This window comes from Callorhinus ursinus, unplaced genomic scaffold, assembly GCF_003265705.2.
Source record: "Callorhinus ursinus isolate GAN/ISIS: 27379988/994484 unplaced genomic scaffold, GSC_fseal_2.0 scaffold7, whole genome shotgun sequence".
Taxonomy (NCBI): Eukaryota; Metazoa; Chordata; class Mammalia; order Carnivora; family Otariidae; genus Callorhinus; species Callorhinus ursinus.
The window spans coordinates 75829017-75851489 of NW_027397069.1; the positions used below are offsets into that span (position 1 = coordinate 75829017).

Genomic DNA, 22473 nt, shown 5'->3' on the forward strand with positions numbered 1-22473 from the left:
AAAAACAAAACAGACATTATCAAATTAAATGATTACATTCTAAAGCCTAGTGAATCCTTAATTTGAAATATGTATGGGTGTCAGATTAGATTGTTTGTTCTGGGCCACAAGGGAGGGAGAGAGAGTCTAAAAACACAAGTTTGCTCAGTTGAGTGGCTTTCCTCTTTATTGAGCTGGTGTGGGAGCTGTGGTAAGTGCCTTCTGTGGGTTTTCCTTTTAAACTTATGAAAGAGAAAGGGCCTCTCACAGGGTAAGGGAAGCTCAAGCCCTTTCTATTTGTTGAGGGTCTTGCATTAGTAAAAGATGAGAAACACCAAAATGCAATAAAATTATAGTGTATTTCAGAAATACACATATAACTAAGTAATAATTTATAACATTAAAAATATAACATATGTGACCCACTTAGAGAGATGATAATGAGCCCTTCATGAATGTGAGGCCCTGGTTTGATGGTCCTCCCTGCCTCTCCCCTCCCTGCTCTTCACAAGCCATGAATGTAGATATTGTCAGTAACAGTCAGAGCAAAAGTAATTTTCTTAATATGTAAATAAAAATGAAATAACATGAATTAATAATACATACCCTTTTCTCAACTGCCACAAAGCTTGTAAATTGTGTTATGAGAGAGTTTTCTTTACTGAGTTTAATAATCAGAGATTTTAAGATTTGCTTCTTCATCTAAAATACAATCAAACAAATGAAGTCACGTCTTATTTTATTTTTCATTGTTTAGCTATGTATGACCAATAAAACAAGTATTAAATAATCAACAAATGTGTTTTCTATAAAATAAACCATTTTATAATTAGTATTTCAAATTAAATTGAGTCAATTGCCCTGTCTAAATGTCTAGAGTAGGTGACTCAACATTCTCTGAAAAATAGGATCAAGTGACTGGCTAAGTCATAGAAAAAAACAATTCATATTTATATAGCTCTTTATGGTTACAAAGAACTCTCACTCTCAAGTGTGGTGAGTTTCTGCATTCTTTTACATACAGCCCATGCCTCCCATTTTAAAGATGAAGAATCCAAGGTGTAGAGATGTGGAGTGACTTGTTCAAAACCATTTGGTGGCAGGGCTTGTCAGTTGCCCCCAGAGATAAAAAGACCTTAAGTAAGGTACCTGGGTGGCTCAGTCGGTTAAGCATCTTGGCTTCAGCTTGGGTCATGGTCCCAGGGTCCTGGGATTGAGTCTCACATTGGGCTCCCTGCTCAGCGGGGAGTCTGCTTCTCCCTCTACCCTTTCCCCAGTTTGTGATCTCTCTCCCTCTCTCAAATAAATAAATAAAATTAAAAAAAAAAAAAAGGCCTTAAGTAAAACAGAACACCAGGCTGCTAATCCAAGGGCAGCAAAGGAGTACAGTGAAAACACAAGGCCATCTATCACCTGCTATGACTGCATTAACAGCCAGGGGAGGCACTCTGGTTCCTTCTTCCTGGGAGGGCACTGAGTACCACTGCTCCTAAGCTCATTTAAGTTCACAGCTACAGAGGGACCAGGCCATGAGGTGGGCTGGCTGGGTGGGACCCCCTGCCGGGGGCCTCATCAGGTCAGTGAAGAAAGAGCAGGGTGCAGGGTGGGCTTTGGCTCCACTGTGTGTTTTTAGGCTGGTCACCCGCCTGTCCTGCACCTGGGCTCCTTCATCACTAAGATGAGAATACCAACGCCTACAGTGTATGAGATCTGAGGTGATATTTATGACAGGCACTGAGCAAACGTTCTCGGAGCCCTCCTCTGGCCTGTTTCTGATGAGTAAAATGATCACAGAATTCTTAGGAAACCCATGACATCTGTTCTTTCATTAATTCATTCAACAGACATTTACTGAGCACCCTGCAGCCCAGGCGCAGAAAGTACAGCTGTAACAATGAATGCCCCCATACCGCACGTTTCTCCACCCAACTACCCTCACTTTACATTTCCACGGATAAATCAATTTAAGAAGGATGAAGAACAATGAAAAGAGCAAACCTCATGATCTGTTTCATTTTCATGGAGAATGCCATCTTCATAATCTTGGATCAGAGCTCGTGCTGTCAGCTTGTGGATCATCTGTGTTTAAGCAACAAAGGGGAAAAAAGATTCAAATGGCTTCTAATTAAAGTCTTACTTAGAAAACACTTTTAAAATTGAGGTATAATAGTACATACAATAAAATTCACCCCTTTTAAGTGTATAGTTTGATAAGTTGTAACAAATGTATACAGTTGTGTGACCACCACTGAAATAAAGATACAGAAGAGTTCCTTCACTTTCAAAAGTGAAGGGCACTCCTCATGCCCCTTGCTGTCACCTCCAGCCCCTGGCACCCACTCATCTGTTTTCTATGCCTACAGTTTTACCTTTTCTATAAAAGGGCATTTTTGTCAATTCAATTTATTTCAAAAATTTTAAACTGTTCTTCTACTGTGGGAAGAGTCAGCTTAGTGCTGTGATGCCTAACTGTGAATGTGACCTCCACTCTGAAGGGCAGGGGCAGCCCTGGGAAGTGCAAGGTGAAGGACTGCCCCCTTCCTCTCCAATGACTAACAAACACAACTGATTTTAATAGTAATGTCTGCTTACAATGATAATTCCAACTCTTGTAATTTTGTTATCAATAAGGCCACAATTCACAGAGGAAGTACAACTATAAAAACTGCAATTTTATGGAAAATGACCTCTTCCCAGGTTAAAATCCTTTTACTTACTAATTTCCCCCTTAGATTCAATTTTTAAAACAATATGGAGATTCCCTTAAGTTCTAGACATATATCACTGGCAAATAGTAAGTTATAATTATTGATTCAGGGCCAAAAAGTAAGCCATATTTTATTAAAAAAAGAAAAACAAAAAATCTGCCATGTCTGGGAAATAGTTTATCTGGCCATGCAAATAATCCCATGAATAAAGCTACATATATATAGTATAGATAGGTTAGGGATTTCCAGGTCTGACTCTAATAGATTAAGGACTAATGTAAATACTACAAATTTTTTGGTGATAATTAATTTGCTTTTAATCCAAAAGTAGAAACAACAAAGACATTCTTAGTATATGTTTACTCTTAGTTCAGTATTGTTATACTTAATATTTCAAAATAACACAGGTTGATCTGTGGTACTTAATTTTTATCATGTCATGAACAACTTTGAGAACCTCCCTAAAAAATGTTCACATATAAAATACCAAATTTAATTGCAGTTAGTCATATCCACTGATGCCCATATGGATACACCTAGACCCAAGAACACCAGAAGAAGAACTGTTGCATCAGAAACTGAATGAAAGTGTCCTCATTTGTACAGATAACAATCCTCCATATCATATTGTGTACTAAAGTGTCAAAACAGGAAAACAAGAACAACAAAGGAAGTACACGGAGCATTAGATATGAAAATATAAAATTATTACAACTTTCAAAGAGTGAGTTCATAGTTAAAGTTTTGAATCTTACAGTTCCAGTTGTCTTCTGAAGTTCGGTAGTTGATACTATTGTAGAAAATTCTTTCTCTTGAATCAATGCACAAAGAGTTGCCTAAAATGGGGGTGGGGTGGAGTGGAATCCCTTATTAGCTTTTTCACTCCATAGTGTCTTAGTTTCACCGTGATTTTCTCTTTCCTTTTAATGGAAATTAAAAGGCTCCCCAGTATCCCTAGTTAACTAACCATTAGGTTTCCAGAAGGAGAAAATTTGCCAGCATATTATGATTTGAGGGGGGAGAGGGAAGAAAAGAGAAAGAAAAGAAAAAGAAAACTGTTCCCATAGTAAAACAAGCTGTGTGCTTCCTTACCTGTGTACAATGAGGAATAAATCCATAGACAAGGAGTCGCTCATTGTGGAACAAGGACTGCACCTGGGCTGGAGCCTGCAGAGGCTCAGGTGCATCTGTACTTAGTTGCTGCCATTTGACGGAGACAGAGTGGCAACTTGGAGAATGTAACCTAGTCATTTGGTCTTCTATCTATTTATAAGAGATGAATTATTTCTTTTTCAATGTTACATCCAGAAAATAGTTACTTAACACTTAAAATAATTTTACATTCTATCTTTTGGGATTTGTAGCTCTTTGCTTTTGTTTTTGTAAATCCTTCCTGCTCAGGGTACTTTTTCAAAAAGATTTTAAATAGAATTCTTAATAATAGCATTGGCACATAATTTAATATATAAGACATCCCCAAATCATTCCATTAGTTAATTACTAATATACAACTTTGACAGGGAGTAGATTCTAGTTATAAAAATTAATCCTACAAAGGACTTGAACAGACATTTCTCCAAAGAAGATATACAAATGGCCAATGAACACATGAAAAGATATTCAACATTACTAGTCATTAGGGAAATGCAAATCAGAACCCCAACGGGATACAACTTCACACCCTATGATGGTTATTATAAAACAAAAACCCAAACCAGAAAACAAGTGCTATCAATTATGTAGAAAAATTGGAACCCTAGGTACATTGCTCATGGGAATGTAAAATGGTGCAGCCACTGTGAACAACAGTATAACAGTTCCTAAAAAAACTAAACACAGAATTACCATATGATCCAGAAATTCCACTTCTGTTATATACATAAAATAACTGAAATCAGACCTGAATACCTGCTTATATGCCAATACTCATAGCAGCATAATTCACAACCACTAAAAGGTAGAAACGACCCAAATATCTATCAACAAATGAATGGATAAACAAAATGTGGTATGTGAATACAATGAAGTATTATTCAGCCTTTAAAAAAGAAAATTCTGACACATGCCACAACATGGATAGACCTTGAAAACATTATACCAAATGAAACAAGACAGGCACAAAAGGACACATATTGTATGATTCTGCTTTCATAAAGTATCTAAAGTAGTCAAATTCATAGAGACAGAAAATAGAATGGTAGTTGCCAGGGACTGGGGAGAGGGTGGAATGGGGAGTTGTTGTTTAATGAGTAGAGTTTCTGTTTGGGATGATGCAAAGTTCTGGAGATGGATGGTGGTGATGGCTGCACAACATTGTGAATGTACCTTTAAATATTATTATTTTTTAAGATTTTATTCATTTATGAGTGAGAGAGCACGAGTGGGAGGTAGGGGCAGAGGGAGAGGGAGAAGCAGACTCCCCGCCACGCAGGGAGCCTGATGCAGGGCTCGATCCCAGGACCCTGGGATCATGACCTGAGCCAAAGGCAGATGCCCAACTGACTGAGCCACCCAGCCTCCCCTAATGTGCCTTAATGCCACTGAATGTCACTTACGAATAGTTAAAATGGTAAATTTTATGTATATTTTGCCACAATAGCATATTAACTCTAGCAAAACATGTATAGTACTTCACTTTTAAAAAACCCCTCCATGACACTTTATAAAGAAGAAATCAAACTATTAGCTAGGAGAATGACCCAATTAGGAGAATGTGTTCCTGCTAGGTGCGAGACAGATAGTAACTAAGTAACTATGCTTTCGGTACCTTTGTCTGATTTTCCTAGGTCCCCTTTCCACTAATGAAAACACAGAAGTTACTGGCACTAGATGTGCAAGAAGATAATATTTCCACATGTAAGCATAAAACTAGAAATAAGATGTTTGAAAAACGTACCTGTTTTTTCCAACTATGTTTGGATTTTGAGTTAAAATACTCAAATACTCCAGCACCGTATTGGGACAAAGTCCTTAAGATATGACGATTTGCTGTAGAACTGATCACATTTTACATGTTTTAATTTTCAAGAAATTTTAGAAACATTTTTGAATTTCATGTAGTTAACAATGTTGACATAGCTCGAAACTCAATAGAAGAGACAGTACATGCAGAACTCTCCGTAGTTGAGGTTAAAGAGATAAAACTCAGGACGGGCAGTATAAAACATCTGAAGGTTTGGGTAATTTAAGCTCCCACATATCAGAGAACTCATTTCTTTTTCACAATAGAAAAAAAAGAGCAGAAATTCTTGACTCCTGGCTTACCAAAGGAGGGAGATGATTCTGAAAAACCTCCAAAAAGTTACCAGAATACTGAAAAATATCAACCTACTTTCAATGAGTGTCAGTTACCCAAATTTGATCCCAAAGGCCAAGAACTGGCAGAGTTAATAAAGTCTTAAAATATGTGCATCCAGATAGCAAAGGGGATAAAGAAGTCTCTTTCTAGCAAAGATAAGCTTTGCTACTTAAATGACAAGGTCCTATTAAATTTCTCTCAATAATTCTAAAACTATTAAGAAAGCCTTTCTTAGACAGGATCCTCCTGAAATAGTAAAGACACAATTATTTTTTCAGGAAAAGAGCTTAAGAAAGTTATTTCTGAAATATTTCTTAGCCTACTGATTAAAGATTGGATTTGTCTTTAGTCTTCACAATAAATTGGTGGTGATTACAACAATTAGATAATCCCCCTAAACTGGAGTTTATTTGTATTTTATCTATTTCATTGGCTACTGAGGCTGCTTGTAATCTATTCTTGCTCCTGCTGTGTGTAGCTCAGAGGAGAGTTTGTGACAACAGGCAGGACGAACAGGCTCTACTCCTGGAGAACTCACATATTGCTAGAGTTTGTGAACACAAATGAGCATGTATAAAATGAGGCAGAAACATTTAGAAAGATCCTAAAACCTGACAGAAAACCAATAAAAATTTCAGCTCCTTCAGGCTGGGTCGTGTCAAAGCACAAAGTCATCTCCCAAAGGAGGTTCATGTCCACTCACCCCCATCACAGTACCCCTCTTATTTCCTTTCTGGCACTTAGTAAAACCCATCTCCCCTTTCAGCTTATTGGATTGCTTGCGGCCTGTCTCCCTAAACACAGCACTGTGGTCCAGCACCAAGGAGTGTCTGTTTCATGACAGGCTCTCAGCAAAGAAGGAATCAACAGGGCCCAGGATCTTCTGCACTGAGGTCAATCCCTAACCCTGGCACAGCCTCTGATACTTGGTCAGGGAAGCAGGGGGGTGTTGCTGTGACCAGGAAGATAGAACAGGGCACTGACTCAGGCAGAGAGGGGGCCACATCCCTGCAGCAGGGTAGGGCCAGCCACCCCATGTCCACAAGTTAATTAGGTAAAGCCCATTTAGAAGCAATTCCTGGGGGAGTCCATTATGGGCTGGATAAATTTCCTGGTTGGTCTGTGGTGTCCTGTTAGGAGAAGAAGACTAGGAGCTATGACTGAGGAGGGGCAGAGAGAGGGAAAGAGCCCTCTGGGCAGGCAGGCCGGTTTGGGTATAGCAGGGAGGGCCCTCAGGGGGTGTGGAGGGTCCCAGCTCCTGTAGCTCATAGCTGAGGCCTGAAAAGAACCCCTAGCCCAGGAGAGCACAGTGGCCCCAGAGAACACCAATAGCTACCACTCCCACCTCTAACCCTACCCCCATGTTGAGGGGCTGCCCTGCTCCATGCACTGCCTCAGAATAAGGAGGCCTGGTTATCATTTGCCAGGATGGTAACTATTTAGGGGAGAGTCCAGGGAGACGAGGGTGCAGGCATGCTCTGTGCAAACACAGTCTGGCCCCTTCTGTTTGGTGTTTTCCTTATGTTTATACCATATGCCTCAGTTCAATCCAAAGAAGCTAACTATAATTGGGGAGGGTGTTCATTCCAACAATCATGGGGGCCTAGCCTCCCAAGAGAAAGATCCTATGTCCATCACAGGGTTTGAAAATGCAAATGTGCCCAGCCACCAGAAAGATGTGAAGGAGCTAGGAGCCTGGGTGGGGCCCACCCAAAGCAGTGGCCCTTAGCCCTGGTCAGGAACTGCCAGGGGAGGGAGTGTGCCTGGCATTGCCAGATCTTCAGGCTTCTTAGGATAGGTTGGAAGTTTGGATTTTTAAGCAAAAAAAAAAAAAAAAAAAAATCTAACGTTGATTTGGTGCTTGCCAAGTGTTAAGTATTTTTTATTCTAGCGGTGCCGGGTGTGGTCTTCCTTACACATTTCCCTCACCCCACTGCAGGGCTGGGACTTAAGTACTTTTTATATATGAGCTCATTTAATCCTCAGAGCAAACCTATTAATCCTATGACATTTTCATTATCATCTTCATTTTACAGACAAGAGGTTAAACAACTTGCTCAGAGCTCTGTAACTCTATGCTAAACTGCTTCCATAGACTATTATCAACTTTAAAACTTCTAAAAATCCTGTGCAGGCCAACAAAGACGACCTACCCACAGGCTGCCTTTTTCCCCCATGGTGTTCACTATGTGACTAGATCTCCTGCACTTACCCGATACCACAGGAGAACAGCCTGGTGTGCCGGACGTTTCTTTTCACAAGCTGCAATGTCAGACTCTCATTCTGGAGGTGCCCATCAGATATAAGGAGAATGCTCCGTAAGCCTTGAGAAGGGTACAGTAGATTTAAATATCGGAGCGTTTTCCAGAAGTCTGTATTTCCCATGGTAGGTGTAGCAGACTGGAGGAAATGAAGTGAAAGGTTATTCATTCCTTTTGGGTAGAGTCACCATTAACTGTAATCATTTACTGAAGCATGTCTCAATGATGGTTTAGAGATATCATCACTGAAAAGATTTTTTTTTAATTACACATTTGTGGAACAACTATGCTTATATACTGTTAGTTTTTTCACATCACACAGTAACTATAATATTATCGGCTAACACCTATTTGATTTTTTTATGGTTTTCCTGGGTTTGCTGGGCTGGAATGAGATGGCAACTAGTCATTCTCAGCGTGGGCCATTTTAAGAAAAAGAAAAAAAAGAAACAGAAGAAAACATTCCAAGACTGTTGTATTTGGTTGTATTTAAGTGGTAGAACTATGGGTGATTTTTTTTCTTTCTACCCTTCTTAATTTCTAATTTTTCTTTAATGAGTTGATATCGCTTTTATTAATAATAATAATAATAAAAGGGTCCCACTGACATACAAAAACTGAAGGACTAGGGGTGATCTATTAGTGGTCTTGGGGAGAATAAGTCCAGACAATACCATTAAAACTTGATAGGAAAAGACCCAAGAGATGAAAGAAGGTTCTTTTACTCACCTTAATGAACTCTGTTGGTGTATTATTGCTTGTGATGTACTTAGGATATGAAAATAATTCCTTGTAACCTGTGTGATAAGATTGGCGTGAGGTACAGCTATTAAATATTCACTTTATTGACCACTAACAATCATGTTACCATGTTTGATAGTTTAACATGTAAAAAAACCCACAAAACTTCACCACAGTATTCCTTTAAATAATTAGTGCATTGAAACTATGCACTTTACTGTGTAAAATGTTCTGAGTAAAATTACATGTGTAGACATTTGTTCTGTAGTGGATCGCTCATGCAAAGTAAGATGCGGGGTGTCACAATAGCACAGACCACCTGGCCACCGGAGGGACACATTCTCTTTCCAGGCGCTTGGTACCCCAGCCTTCCTTGACCTTTGCCTCCAACAGCAGCACACCCTAGCTCCTTCGTAAAAGGGCTCAGTCTTCTGCTGAATGGCACAGAAGAATCAATAGGACACGACTGTCCCCTCACTCTACTCTGTTCCTTCTCTCATTCCTAAAGTACCTTCTTCTGGTGGCTGAGATGTCCCCGGGCCCTCATCTGGAGGATGGTATTACTTTTCCTCTAAAAGGGCTGATCTGATGCTTCCTGAAACCTTATAGATTTTTTACTACTGTGCTGATTTCAGGTGTTCTGTCCATATCCTTGGGACCCTCATACATGTTAAACCAAGGGTCTTGCATTTGGTTCAGCTGCTGGTAACCTAGTAATATTTATACAGCACTTGCTCTATAATAGGCACTGTTTTAAATCCTTTACATGCATCAGCTCAGTCCTTACAACAACACTATGAGGCTACGAGGTAGGAACTCTCACTCTTATATTACAGATGAGGAAAAGTTCAAGTAATTTGCCCAAGGTGACATCTAGAGCTAGTAAGTGGTAGAGCTGGAATCTGGGTCTAGGGACCTAGCTCGAGTGTTCTGGTTCTTGAACTCCATGCTATGCTACCTCTTACTCCATAGATGAGGTCAGGGTACGAATAGCCATCAGCTCTACACTAATATGAAGGAGGAAGCACACTTTGGACTGGGGCCGAAGAGCGCTCACCTGTGCCAAACTTGACAATGTTGATCTTTTGCTTCCTACCCATCAAGGACAGTGCATATAAGGCAATTTGCTTGGCTTGCAAGAATGTTGCACCCTCCATGGAATTGGAGCAATCGAGACAAATAATCACTTCACTGTTCTCGGCTAGGTCAGAGAGTGTGATACCGAGATCGGGTTGGAAAACAAGCATACAGGCCTAAAAAAAGAAAAAAGGTGCTGGGTTGATGTTTATCATAACTTAACCTGGTCTGGCTTGTTTATATTGGTATAGGCATGCCTCTGAGATACTGCCGGTTCAGTTCCAGACACTACAGTAAAGCAGATATCGCAAAAAAAGTGAGTTAAATAAATTTTTTGGATTCCCAGAACACATAAAAGTTATGTTTATGCTATACTGTAGTCTATTACATGTGCAATAGCATTATATCTAAAAAAAATGTACATACCTTAATTAAAAAGTGCCTTACTGCTAAAAAATGCTAATCATCACCCGAGCTTTCAGTAAGTCATAATTTTTTTGCTGGTGGGGGGTCCCACCTTGATGCTGACGGCTGTTGACTGATCAGGGTGGTGGTTGCTGAAGGCTGGGATGGCTGCAGCAGTTTCTTAAAATAAGACAACACTAAAGTTTGCCACATCAATTGACTCTTTCTTTCACGAACAATCTCTCTGTAGCATGTGATGCTGTTTGATAGCATTTCACCCACAGTAGAGCTTCTTTCAAAATTGAAGTCGTTCCTCTCAAACCCTGCTGTTGCTTTGTCAAGTAAGTCTATGTAACATTCTTTAGAATCCTTTGTTGTTATTTCAACAGTCTTCACTTCACCAGGAGTAGATTCCATCTCAAGAAACCACTTTCTTTGCTTGTCCATAAGAAGCAACTCCTCATCTGTTCAAGTTTTGTCATAAGACTGCAGCATTTCAAATATGATAATGAAAAAGTTCAAAATATTGAGAGAATTACCAAAATGTGACACAGAGACATGAGGTGAGAAAATGCTGTTGGAAAAAAGGCGCCAAAGGACTTGCCTGACAGGGTTGCCACAGACTTTCAATTTGTAAAAAACATAGTATCTGTAAAGCATGATACAGCACAGGACAATAAAACAAGTATGCTTACACTACTTTATGTGCCAAAAGACAACAAAATTTCAGTCCAAAACCTACCCACACAATCTAAATGATGGACATGTAATTGGGCTAGAGTAACAGAGAATAAAGAGTGGCCCACTAAAAACTGATGAAACCCCCCTAGGCTCAGGCACACTGCTTCTCCCTAGATCTCAGACTCTAATGGGAATGTGCCACTTGCCAGTGTATATGGCTGGCAACAAAAATCTTATAAGCCCCAAAGAAGGTAGAGACATAAACACACCACTATACGTATATGTGTGTTTCATTTAAAGCATAACCAATATACAAAAACCCATGTTTACAGAAAAGATTAATTAAGACGTTCTTATTTCTGTTACTAAAGGGGTCTGTCAATTTACCATACTCTTTTAAATACCATGTTTATCTATGGCATTTATAAGATGATTTAGTTTATATACAATGAATATTTCAGGCATCCCTGCAAGGGATAGATATACATACACCTACAGGTAGGATTTTCAGAGTTTGGTTGGCATAAATGTATAATTTTTATTGGAAAAGACCTCCTTATAAAATTCAACTTTCTAGCCAGGTAATATTATAAAGACAAAAAGAATAAGATTTATTCAACAATGAGATGGTCTATAGGAGTTCAAATAAAGAGTAGACTGTCAGAGCTGGACTTTCCAATATGTAGGCCATAAACCCCTGAAAGGTGCAAATTTAATTTAGAATATCTGAAAATTCATATGGTATCAACAGTCTGAAGAACAAATAAGTAATATGTCTCTGTCTCTCACATATATGCACACACTATTCTAAAAGGAATATAGATGCTATTGTGATGACTAAAATATGCCACATTATCTTTTATTAATCAACCAATACTTAAAGTATAACTACTATCATATATTTCCCCAACTTTGAGATACAATTGATCTATAACATTGTATACATTTTAGGTGTACAATGTCATGATGTGATATTGTGAAATGATTACCACAATAGGGTTAGCAGCACATTTGTCACCTCACATAACTTCTAGTCTTGTTTTTATAGTGAAAACATTTAAAGTTTACTCTCCACAACTTTCAAGTACATAATACAGTATTTTTTTTTGTTTCTTGGGTTTTTTAATAATTTTAAAAAATATTTTATTTATTTATTTGTCAGAGAGAGAGAGCATAAGCAGGGGGAGCAGCAGAGGGAGAAGAAGAGGGGGAAGCAGTTTCCCCACTGAGCAGGGAGCCTGATGGGGACTCGATCCCAGGACACTGAGATCATGACCTGAGCCGAAGGCAGATGCCCAACCATCTGAGCCACCCAGGCATCCCCATAATACAGTATTGTTAACTATAGTCACCATGCTATATATTAGATCCCCAGAAATTATTTGTCTCAGGACTGAAGTTAGTACTCTTTGACCAATATCTGTCTGTCTATCACATGTTCTATGGCCATTCATCCATTTAGCTTTTTTCATGTCTTCATTATTGTGAACAATGCTGCAATGAACGTTTTGGTGCAGATTATCTGTTTGAGATAATGATTTCATTTGTTTTGGATCCATACTCAGAAGGAGGACTTGTTGGATCACATGGTAGTTCTATTTTTAATTTTTGGGGGAACCTCTGTATTCTTTCTCCATAGTGGCTGCACCAATTTATAGTCCCATCAACAGTGCACAAGGATTCCCTTTTTTCCACATCTGTGCCAATGCTTGCTATCTCTTGTCTTTTTGATAACAGCCATCCCAACAGGTGTGAGGTGATACTTCATTGTGATTTGCATTTCCCTAATGATGAGTGATGTTGAGCATCTTTTCATGTACCTGTTGGCATCTGGATGTCTTCCTTAGAAAAATGTCTATTCAGTTCCTCTGCCCATGTTTTCATTTTATATATATATATATATATATATATATATATATATATATATATATATATTTACTGAGCTACATGAACTTTTTTTTAAAGATTTTATTTATTTGAGAGAGAGAGAGAGTGAACAAGCAGGGCAGGGAGGATCAGAGGGAGAGGCAGACTCCCTGCTGAGCAGGAAGCCCCACATGGGGCTCGATTCCAGGACCCCAGGATCATGTCCTGAGCTGAAGGCAGATGCTTAACTGACTGAGCTACCCAGGCACACCCAGTTACATGAGTTCTTTATATATTTTGGATATTAATCCCTTATCTGATATATGGTTTGCAAAAATTTTCTTCCATTCCACAGGTTGCTTCTCCATTTTGTTGATGGTGTCCTATGTTGTGCAGAGGCTTTTAAGTTTGATGTAGTCCCACTTATTAATTTTGGCTTGTGTTGCTTGTGCTTTTAGTGTCATATTCATAAAACCATTGCCAAGACCTATGTCAAGATTTTCCTCCGTTTTCTTCTAGGAGTTTTATGGTTTCAAGACTTACACTTAAGTCTTTAACTCATTTTGAGTTAATTTTTATGAGTGGTGCAAGATAGGGGCCTAATTTCATTCATTTGCATAATATAGATATCCAGTTTTCCCAGCACCATTTATTGAAAGGACCATCCTTTCCCCATTGAATACTCTTGGCTCCCTTGTCAAATATTAGTTTACCATATACACATGGGTTTACTTTTGGGGTCTCAATTCTGTTCCATGGGTCTTTTTTTTTAATAACAGTACCACACTGTTTTCATTACTATAGTTTTGTAGTATAGTTTGAAAACAGGAAGTATGCTGCATCCAGATTTGTTCTTCTTTCTCAAGATACCCTTGGCTATTCAGGTTTTTTGTGGTTCCATCATGAGATATCTTTCCATTCATTTGTGTCTTCTTCAATTTCTTTCATCAGTGTCTTATAGTTTTCAATGTATATATCTTTTACCTCCTTTGGTTGAATTTATTCCTAAGTATTTTATTTTATTTTTTGGTATTATTGTAAATGGGATTGTTTTCTTTTTTTTTTTAAGATTCATTTATTTATTTGACAGAGACATAGCAAGAGAGGGAACACAAGCAGGTGGAGTGGGAGAGGGAGAAGCAGGCTTCTGGTGGAGCGGGGAGCCTGATGCGGGGCTTGATGTGGGGCTCGATCCCAGGATCCTGGGATCATGACTTAAGCCGAAGGCTTAATGACTGAGCCACCCAGGTGCCCCTGTAATTGATTTTTGTATGCTGATCATACATCATGGTGTATGATCATTTTGATGTGCTGTTGAATTCAGTTTGCTAATATTATGTTAAGAATTTTTGCATCTATGTGAGCCAGGGATATTGGCCTATAGTTTTCTTATAGTATCCTACAATTTGCCTGAATTTATTAGTTCTAACAGTTTTTTAGTGGAGTCTTTAGGGTTTTCTATATATGAGATCATGTTATCTGCAAACCCGAGATGATTTTACTTTTTCCTTTCCATTTGCATGCCTTTCATTTCTTTTTCTTGCCTAATTGTTCTAGCTAGGACTTCCAGTACTACAGTGAATAGGAATGGTGAAAGTGGGCACTCTTACTTCTGATTTTAGAGAAAAAGCTCTATTTTTCACCACTGAGTATGATGTTAGCTGTGGGTTTGTCATATATGGCCTTTATTGTGCTGAGGTATGTTCCCTCTATACAGTTTGTTCAGAGCTTTCATCATGAAAGGGTGTTGAATTTTTCAAACAGTTCTTCTGCATCTATTGACAGGATGTTTTATTTTTTACTGATGTATACTTGACACACAATGTTATATTACTTCCCTGTGTACAGCATGGCAATTTGACAAGTTTATTTGTTATGCTGTGCTCACCACAAGCATAGCTACCCTCTGTCACCACATGCTATTACAATAGAATTGACTATACTCTCTCTGCTGTACCTTTTATTCCCATGGCTTATTCATTCCACAACTAGAAGCTTGTGTTTCTCTAGCATTCTTTCATTTCAAGAACTCCCTTTACCATTTCTCATAAGGCAGGACCAGTGGTGATGAATTCCCTTAGTTTTTGTTTGGGAATGTATCTCTCCTTGATTTCTGAAGGGTGGTTTTGCTGGGTTTATGCTATATTGTGATTTATAAGAAATACGTATTTGGTCAATTCATATATATTTGGTGTTTGTCCACTGTTCCTGGCTTACATCTCCCCAAACCCTTGGAATTTCCTAAGTGCTGAGAGTGATAAAGGTGTCTTTTGTTATGTTAATGAGGCAAGTTTTGGATCCCGCCTAGAAGGGGTGCTGGTTGCCAGGAGAATCAACCACGTGACCAGAGACTTAGAACTTTCAGTTCTGCCCCCAGACTTCTGGAAGGGGAGTGGGGCTGGAGACTGAATCAATTGCCAATGGCCAACGATTTTAATCAGTCATGCCTGTGTAATGAAGTCACCATAAAAACCCAAAAGCATGGGCTTCGGAGAGCTTCCACATTGGTGAACACAGGAAGATGTGGAAGAGTGATGTGCCTGAAGAGGGAATGGAAGCTCTGCACCCTTTCCTCAGATTTTGCCCTATGTATCCCTTCCATCTGGCTATGCCTGAGTTATATGCTTTTGTAATAAACTGGTTCTAGTAAGTAAAATGTTTCTCTGAGTTCTGTGAGCTGCTCTAGCAAGTTAATCAAAACTGAGGAAAGGCTTGTGGAAATCTCTGATTTATAGCTAGTTGGTCAGAAGTAAGGTAACATCCTGGACTTACATGGTGGTATGTGGGGAAACCCCCCACTTCCCCTTGGAATTGGGTCCAGGAACCCAAAAGAGTAGTATTTTTGGTTGGCAGTTTTTCCTTTCAGCACTTTGAATACATCATTCCACTTCCTCCTGACCTCATGGTTTCTGCAGAAAAATCTGCTGATAGCCCTAATGGGGGTTCCCTTATATGTGATGAGCCATTCTTTTGCTGCTTTCAAAATTCTCTCCTTATCCTTGATTTTTAATGTTTGGATTATAATGTGTTTTGGAGTAATCTTCTTTCAACTGATCTTGCTTGGGGTCCTTTGAACTGCCTGCACCTGAATGTCCATCTCTCTCTCAAGATTTGGGAAGATTTTAGTATTATTTCTTTTTTTTTTTAAGATTTTATTTATTTATTTGACAGAGAGAGAGACAGTGAGAGAGGGAACTCAAGCAGGGGGAGTGGGAGAGGGAGAAGCAGGCTCCCCGCCAAGCAGGGAGCCTGATGCAGGGCTCGATCCCAGGACCCTGGGATCATGACCCGAGCCAAAGGCAGACGCTTAACAACTGAGCTGCCCAGGCATGCCTAGATATTATTTCTTTAAATAATCTTTCTGCCCTTTTCTCTCCTTTCCTGGGATGCCTGTGATACAAATGTTCATTTGCTTGATGGTGCTCCATAATTCATGTAGGCTTTCTTCACTCTTTTTCATTCTTTTTCTTTTTGTTCCTCTAACTTCAAATGATCTGTCTTAATTCTTTCTTCTGCATGATCAAGTCAGTTGTTGAAGCTCTGTCTTGAATTTTTCAGTCTGTCATTGTATTCTTCAGCTCCAGACTTCCTGTTTGGTTCTGTTTTATGATTTGTATTTCTTTATTAAACTTCTCATTTTGTTCATGTGTTATTCTCCTAATTTCATTTAGTTGTTTTTCCATGTTCTCTTATATTATATTGAGTTTCCTTAAGGTGATTATTTTGAATTTGTTGTCAGGCAAATCATAGATCTCCATTTCTTTGGGGTCAGTTACAGGAGCTTTATTAGTTTCCTTTGGTGGTGTCATGTTTGCCTAATTCTTCATGATCCACATAAACCTTGCATTGGTATCTGTGCATCTGAAGGAGAAAACACAGACTAATTTTTACAGACTAGTGTGGCAGGCTCCCTGGCTGATGGGATTACCTCTGGCATCATAGTTGTGCAGGATTGAAGTCAATTTCAAGACTGTTGCTGGGTCTATGGTGTGGTCTGCAGTTGATATTCTTGTTATCACGGGTCAGACAGGTGTGGATCATGTCTGGTCCCTGGGTGGCTGGGACTGCTTCAGTACCTTATTCAGTAGGGTAGCCTGGGACAAGATGCCACTTCACAGTCCACAGTTCCTCAGTCAGCAGACCTATTACCAGGTGTGTGGATGGGTGCAGCTTCCACTAGGTCCCTGGGAAGGCTCCTGCCTAGCTGACGGATGAGTCCCTGGGAGGACAAGATTGACCCTGGACTACAGGTTGAGAGGAGCTGGAACTAAGCTGTGGAACTGTTTCAGGTTTCATAGCCACAGCTGAGATCTGCAGACCTGGCTCTAAATGTGCAGATGATGTCTCCCATGAGGTCTCTGGGTAGGTTGAGTGGTCTCTGATCATGGCTGGAGGGGCTGAAGCAGAATATAGGGCCCTTTCTGGATCTCCCGATGTACAGACATGAGTATCCAACAGGTCCTATGTCAATGGGACTGCTCGTGGACTGCAGCTAGGAGAGGGCTAGAGCTGAGAATAGGGCCCTTTTAGAATCTTCAGGGTTGTAGATGGAAGTGTCTCCTGCTGGGTCCCTGGAATCACGGGTCTGCTTATAGACTATGACTGTTAGGAGGCTGAAGCCAAGTAGAGGGTGCTTTCAGGATATCTGGGGGCACAGATGGTGTCTGCAGCCAGGACCATGGTCAGCAAGTCAGTTGCCTGGGGGCAAACCTGCCTTCTCAAAATGGTTCTCTTTGGTCTTGGGCTGCACTGGGGTTTCAAAATTTCCTAACTGGACCCCAAAACTCCCACATGGCACTTTGCCCATGGATAGATGTCAAATAATTGTTACTGGGGGGGGGGATACATGTAAAGGACATCTTGTTTGGCCATCTTGCTGATGTCACTCTCAATTTTTATTCTAATATGAAGAGACTCCTCATCATAGACACACAAATTGTCTTATGGCCATAAATAATTTTGCATCTACTTTTACAGTATTAATATCTTAAAACTATAAAAATATACAGACTAACCAATGTAATGTCTGAAGGCGTATTTTGGTTTTGGTGGGATTAAGGTAGAAACTACAGTCATAGAGAAACATGCCACATGAGGGACTTGGTTGAAACCTCAGAAGTTTGTCATGCCTGATTTCATAAGTATTTTTAGTTGTAAAATCTTGGGGTGGTGAGAGCTCATTTTGTAATGCTAATTTTTCAGGACTATCAGTAATTTCCAAATTTAAATAATCTATTCTGAAATATTTTTTCAATAGTGTCTCCCATTTTTAAGTAAGAAGGACTATACCTCACTTTCTTTTTCTGGATGTCTTTCAACCCACATTCTTGGGAGATATGCGTCAGACAAACCAACGTGAAGAGAGAATCCATCACTGTCTAAGGAGCTACCTTCCATGGTGCTAATTACAGCTTTGCAGTCTGTGCGCTACAAAACAAACAACGACAACAAAGTAAATAATGGAATAATACCATATGATCAATTTGCAGTTACCCGTCAGTGGCAAACCCTTGCATAATTTATCTAACTCCATCAAGAATCAACAAGGTAGTAATAAATTCCAAAATTATGAAATTTTTAGAAGTCATGACCATTATCATATCAGTTACCCTCCTGAAATTCTGAGGTTGATGTACACAGTCCAATTGAGAAGTCTGAGACAGTTTCAAATCCTGGATCCAAAGATTATAGATCTATGTATTCAGGTAGAACTATCTGGATATAGCAGTAAGTACACTAGAACTTAGAATAGTAAAAATAGAAAATTCAATAGAAATCTTATAATTATGCCGTATTTTTAAATTAAGTTTTCATAAATATAAAATAACTTTTGAAAATGTGGATGATAAGCTTTAAAACAATAAAGGCAATATGATAGATTGTAAAATGGCCATAAAGACTTTCCATTCCTGTGTGCTTGCCCTTTTGCAATGCGACTTTGCGTCTCTTCCCGTCAGGAGGTAGCACCTATTTCTCTGCCCTTGAATCAAAGTTGGCCAGTGTGACTTGCTTTGGTCAATCGGATATTGGTAGATGTGATGCAAAAGGCTTGGAAAACGTTGGTGCAATGGGGCTTGCCTTCCTCTGCTGCTACTGAGAACTCTTCCACTAACTATATGAATGAACCTGAGCTAACCTGCTGGATGAAGAGAGACATGGTTATCACCCCAACTGACACCAGGCCAATTGCCAGGTATTAGAATTAGCCCATTCTAGACCATGCTGTCCCAGTCAAGCCAGTGCAGCCCATTAGAACTGCCCAGCCAATTCACAAAACTGTGCGAAATAACAAATATTGTTGTTTTAAACCATAAGGTTTCTTTTTTTTTTGTTAAAGATTTTATTTATTTATTCATGAGAGACAGATGGAGAGAGAGAGAGAGAGATAAGCAGAGGGAGAAGCAGGCTCCCAAGGAGCAGGGAGCCCAATGTGGGACTTGATCCCAGGACCCTGGGATCATGACCTGAGCCGAAGGCAGACGCTTAACCATCTGAGCCACCCAGGCACCCTAAACCATAAGGTTTCGAGATTGTTACACAGCAGAAGCTACCTGATGCAGAGGGTTTCTTGTTCACGATGGACTAAATGTATGTGTTTACCTCCATTCCTAGCAAAATCCTAAAATTCTCTACCATAAAAAGGAACCAATTAAAGGGTATAAGCCCATAAGATATTGAGAATAGGATCAAAGACAATAGCAGCTGAGAGATGTCAACAAATTTTAAAAAGATGGAAAGTTGATAGAGGCATCACAAGTGACTCAGCTAGAGTGGAGGAAGCTACTACCCGGGTCTGGTGGGGGACTACAGCAACCCAATAAGGCTCATACCCTGGGGGTACTGCAGAACACAGCGGTTGACTTAGTGCAGGCCCCCTCCCTGCCCGAAGTAGCCAAGCAGCTAGCACCAATAGTTAGCACCCTGTTCTCTCATTAAAGGAAACTAAAGATTCATTTCTTAGAGAAATTCAAGCAAATAGCATCCACACTGGGAAATCCGAGGCATAACAAAGCATAGGAATATAGGGCTGCAAACTGGGGAATGAAGTCAAAGTTGGCATCCTAACGTGTGGGCCTCTCAGTCACTCTCCCCAGTCATACTTTATGAATAACCTAGAGGTGTTCTGAATGACCACAGAAGGGCTAAACCACCACCACGAGACTCACCACCACACAGCCAGCCAGCTGCCTGGGCCTCTAGGGCAGGGTCTTTGGTCCATTCGCTTCACCCACCTCAGAGCATCTAACTAGCTTTCTTGTGTCTCAGTTAGAGATGAACACAGAGAGGTCACCCAGGCATTTGAGGAAAAGCCTCTAACACAAAATATAGAGACTGAAAAAAGAAAAAGACAGAAGAAGAAAAAAGGAACTCAAAGAAAAAGGACAGAACACAGGGAAGAGAAGAAAAAATACATTATATTTTCAGAGAGACAAGAAAGAGAAGATAATGCACCCATGAAACACAAAAAGATGCTATAAAAAAGGAATACTTACAGAGCAGAAAAGAGTTCTTACAAATTAAAAATGAGAACTAAAACACAAATTTCAGTAGAATGGAATTTAAAATTGAGAATATCACCCAGAAAGTAGAACAAGGAAACAATACAATGGTCAACAGGAGAGAAAAAGAGAGAAAACAAGAGGCTCAATGCAGGGGACACCTGATTGAAAGGCAATGCAAAAGTTGAAGGAAACAGGAACAATTTATTTTTAAAAAATATAAAAAAATTTCCCAGCACAATGAATGAATATCACATTCTTTTTTTTTTTTTTTAAAGATTTTATTTATTTATTTGACAGAGAAAGACAAGCGAGAGAGGGAACACAAGTAGGGGGAGTGGGAGAGGGAGAAGCAGGCCTCCTGCCGAGCAGGGAACCCAATGCGGGGCTCAATCCCAGGACCCCGAGATCATGATTCGAGCCGAAGGCAGATGCTTAACGACTGAGCCACCCAGGTGCCCCTAAATATCACATTCTTATGAAATTTCAGAAAACCAGGGATAAAGAGTTCTGAAATTCTTTTTTTTTTTTTTAAGATTTTATTTATTTATTTGACAGAGAGAGACACAGTGAGAAAGGGAACACAAGCAGGGGGAGTGGGAGAGGGAGAAGCAGGCTTCCAGCCGAGCAGGGAGCCCGATGCGGGGCTCGATCCCAGGACCCTGGGACCATGACCTGAGCCGAAGGCAGACGCTTAACAACCAAGCCACTCAGGCGCCCCAAGAGATCTGAAATTCTTGAAGAATTTAAAACAAAACAAAACAAAACAGACTACATACAAAGAATGGGGGATAAGAATAGCATTTAACTTCTCAAAAGTAACACTGGAAGCTAGAAGATAATGTTTTCAATATTCTGAGGAAGATGATTTTCAACCCAGGATTAAACACCTCAGCAAATGATCAGCATTCACACATGGAATAAGGATAGCTCCAGACATTGCTGCCCACAAGCTCAGGAAATTAATGGAAGCTGTGCTCTGCCAAATGGAGGGGAAAAAAACAAGAAAGAGGATAAAGAGGAAAAGCCCTACAAAGGAGAATCATAAAGAAAGGCCCTGGGACAACAGCTGTCCTGTGGTAATGAAGTGGAGTGGAGAGACAGAAGGGAGGAAGGTCTCGGGAAAAACGTTATCTGAATTATTGGGAGCATTTAACAGTGACCAATAGTATTCTAAAGAGTTTTAATCTATGTGTGAGTGAGGTTAGTGGAGAGATAAGAGAATTAAATTTTCATCTACCACAACAGGAAATCAAAAAATAATTTTGAATCAGATGAATCAAGAACAAGCAGTAAAAAAACCTGAGCATTTACAACTCTGGAGGCCACAGAAAGGAGGTAAAATATTTAAAGTGGTTCACTGTCTCTAGAGGTTGGTCTGGATGAGGCAGGGCAGAACCAGGCTGCTGCTTCTTGTGAGAAGCCATTGTTAGCATTATTTTCTTCTTCTTTTTTAAGATTTTATTTTTTAAGTAATCTCTACACCCCGTGTGGGGCTCAAACTCACAACACCAAGGTCAAGAGTTGCATGTTCCACCAACTGAACCAGCCAGACACCCCTGTTGTTAACATTATTTTTTAACTTTTTAAACCACCTGCATGTATTGCCTTGACAAAATAAAACTAATGCTAAAATAAAAGCTCCTAAAAAATTAAACAAAGATTTACTAACCTTTTGTCTCAGTTTATGTGTATCACTAGAAATGGATTCAATCACATATGGCATCTCAATGGACATACTTAAAGAGAAGCTACCAAAAAAGAAGAAAAAGTTGTCTATGATCTTAAATATTAAACAAATACTTGTTGTCATTTTATATAATTTTAAGTAAAATTTGAAACCATAAAACTAATGTCCACTGGATGTCTGAAGAGGTTTTATATTTTTGGTACTAACCTTTGTCTTGTTCCTATTTTCTTTATATAAATCTTCTCTACTGTATCCTGTTAAAAGAAAA

General features: G+C 39.5%; 1 protein-coding gene and 1 long non-coding RNA gene across 10 annotated transcripts in view; one reads left to right on the top strand and one right to left on the bottom strand.

The window, feature by feature from the left end:
* Positions 1 to 2027, top strand: part of LOC141373139 (uncharacterized) — a 36721-nt gene extending 34694 nt beyond the window's left edge. Inside the window, exon 4 of the long non-coding RNA XR_012378843.1 lies at positions 1824 to 2027. This is a non-coding gene — a long non-coding RNA (uncharacterized lncRNA). The remainder of the gene's footprint in view (positions 1 to 1823) is intronic.
* The window catches only part of PARP4 (poly(ADP-ribose) polymerase family member 4), a 112646-nt gene that overhangs the window by 34538 nt on the left and 55635 nt on the right, over positions 1 to 22473 (bottom strand). For all 9 annotated transcript variants that reach the window (XM_073894805.1, XM_073894803.1, XM_073894806.1 and 6 more), the window contains 11 exons: positions 22413 to 22459; positions 22188 to 22266; positions 18306 to 18443; positions 10045 to 10240; positions 8976 to 9043; positions 8198 to 8385; positions 5584 to 5683; positions 3780 to 3950; positions 3443 to 3523; positions 1978 to 2058; positions 586 to 681 (listed from right to left, as the gene is read on the bottom strand). In XM_073894805.1, the coding sequence (XP_073750906.1) occupies positions 586 to 681; positions 1978 to 2058; positions 3443 to 3523; positions 3780 to 3950; positions 5584 to 5683; positions 8198 to 8385; positions 8976 to 9043; positions 10045 to 10240; positions 18306 to 18443; positions 22188 to 22266; positions 22413 to 22459 (1245 nt within the window). The remainder of the gene's footprint in view (positions 1 to 585; positions 682 to 1977; positions 2059 to 3442; positions 3524 to 3779; positions 3951 to 5583; positions 5684 to 8197; positions 8386 to 8975; positions 9044 to 10044; positions 10241 to 18305; positions 18444 to 22187; positions 22267 to 22412; positions 22460 to 22473) is intronic.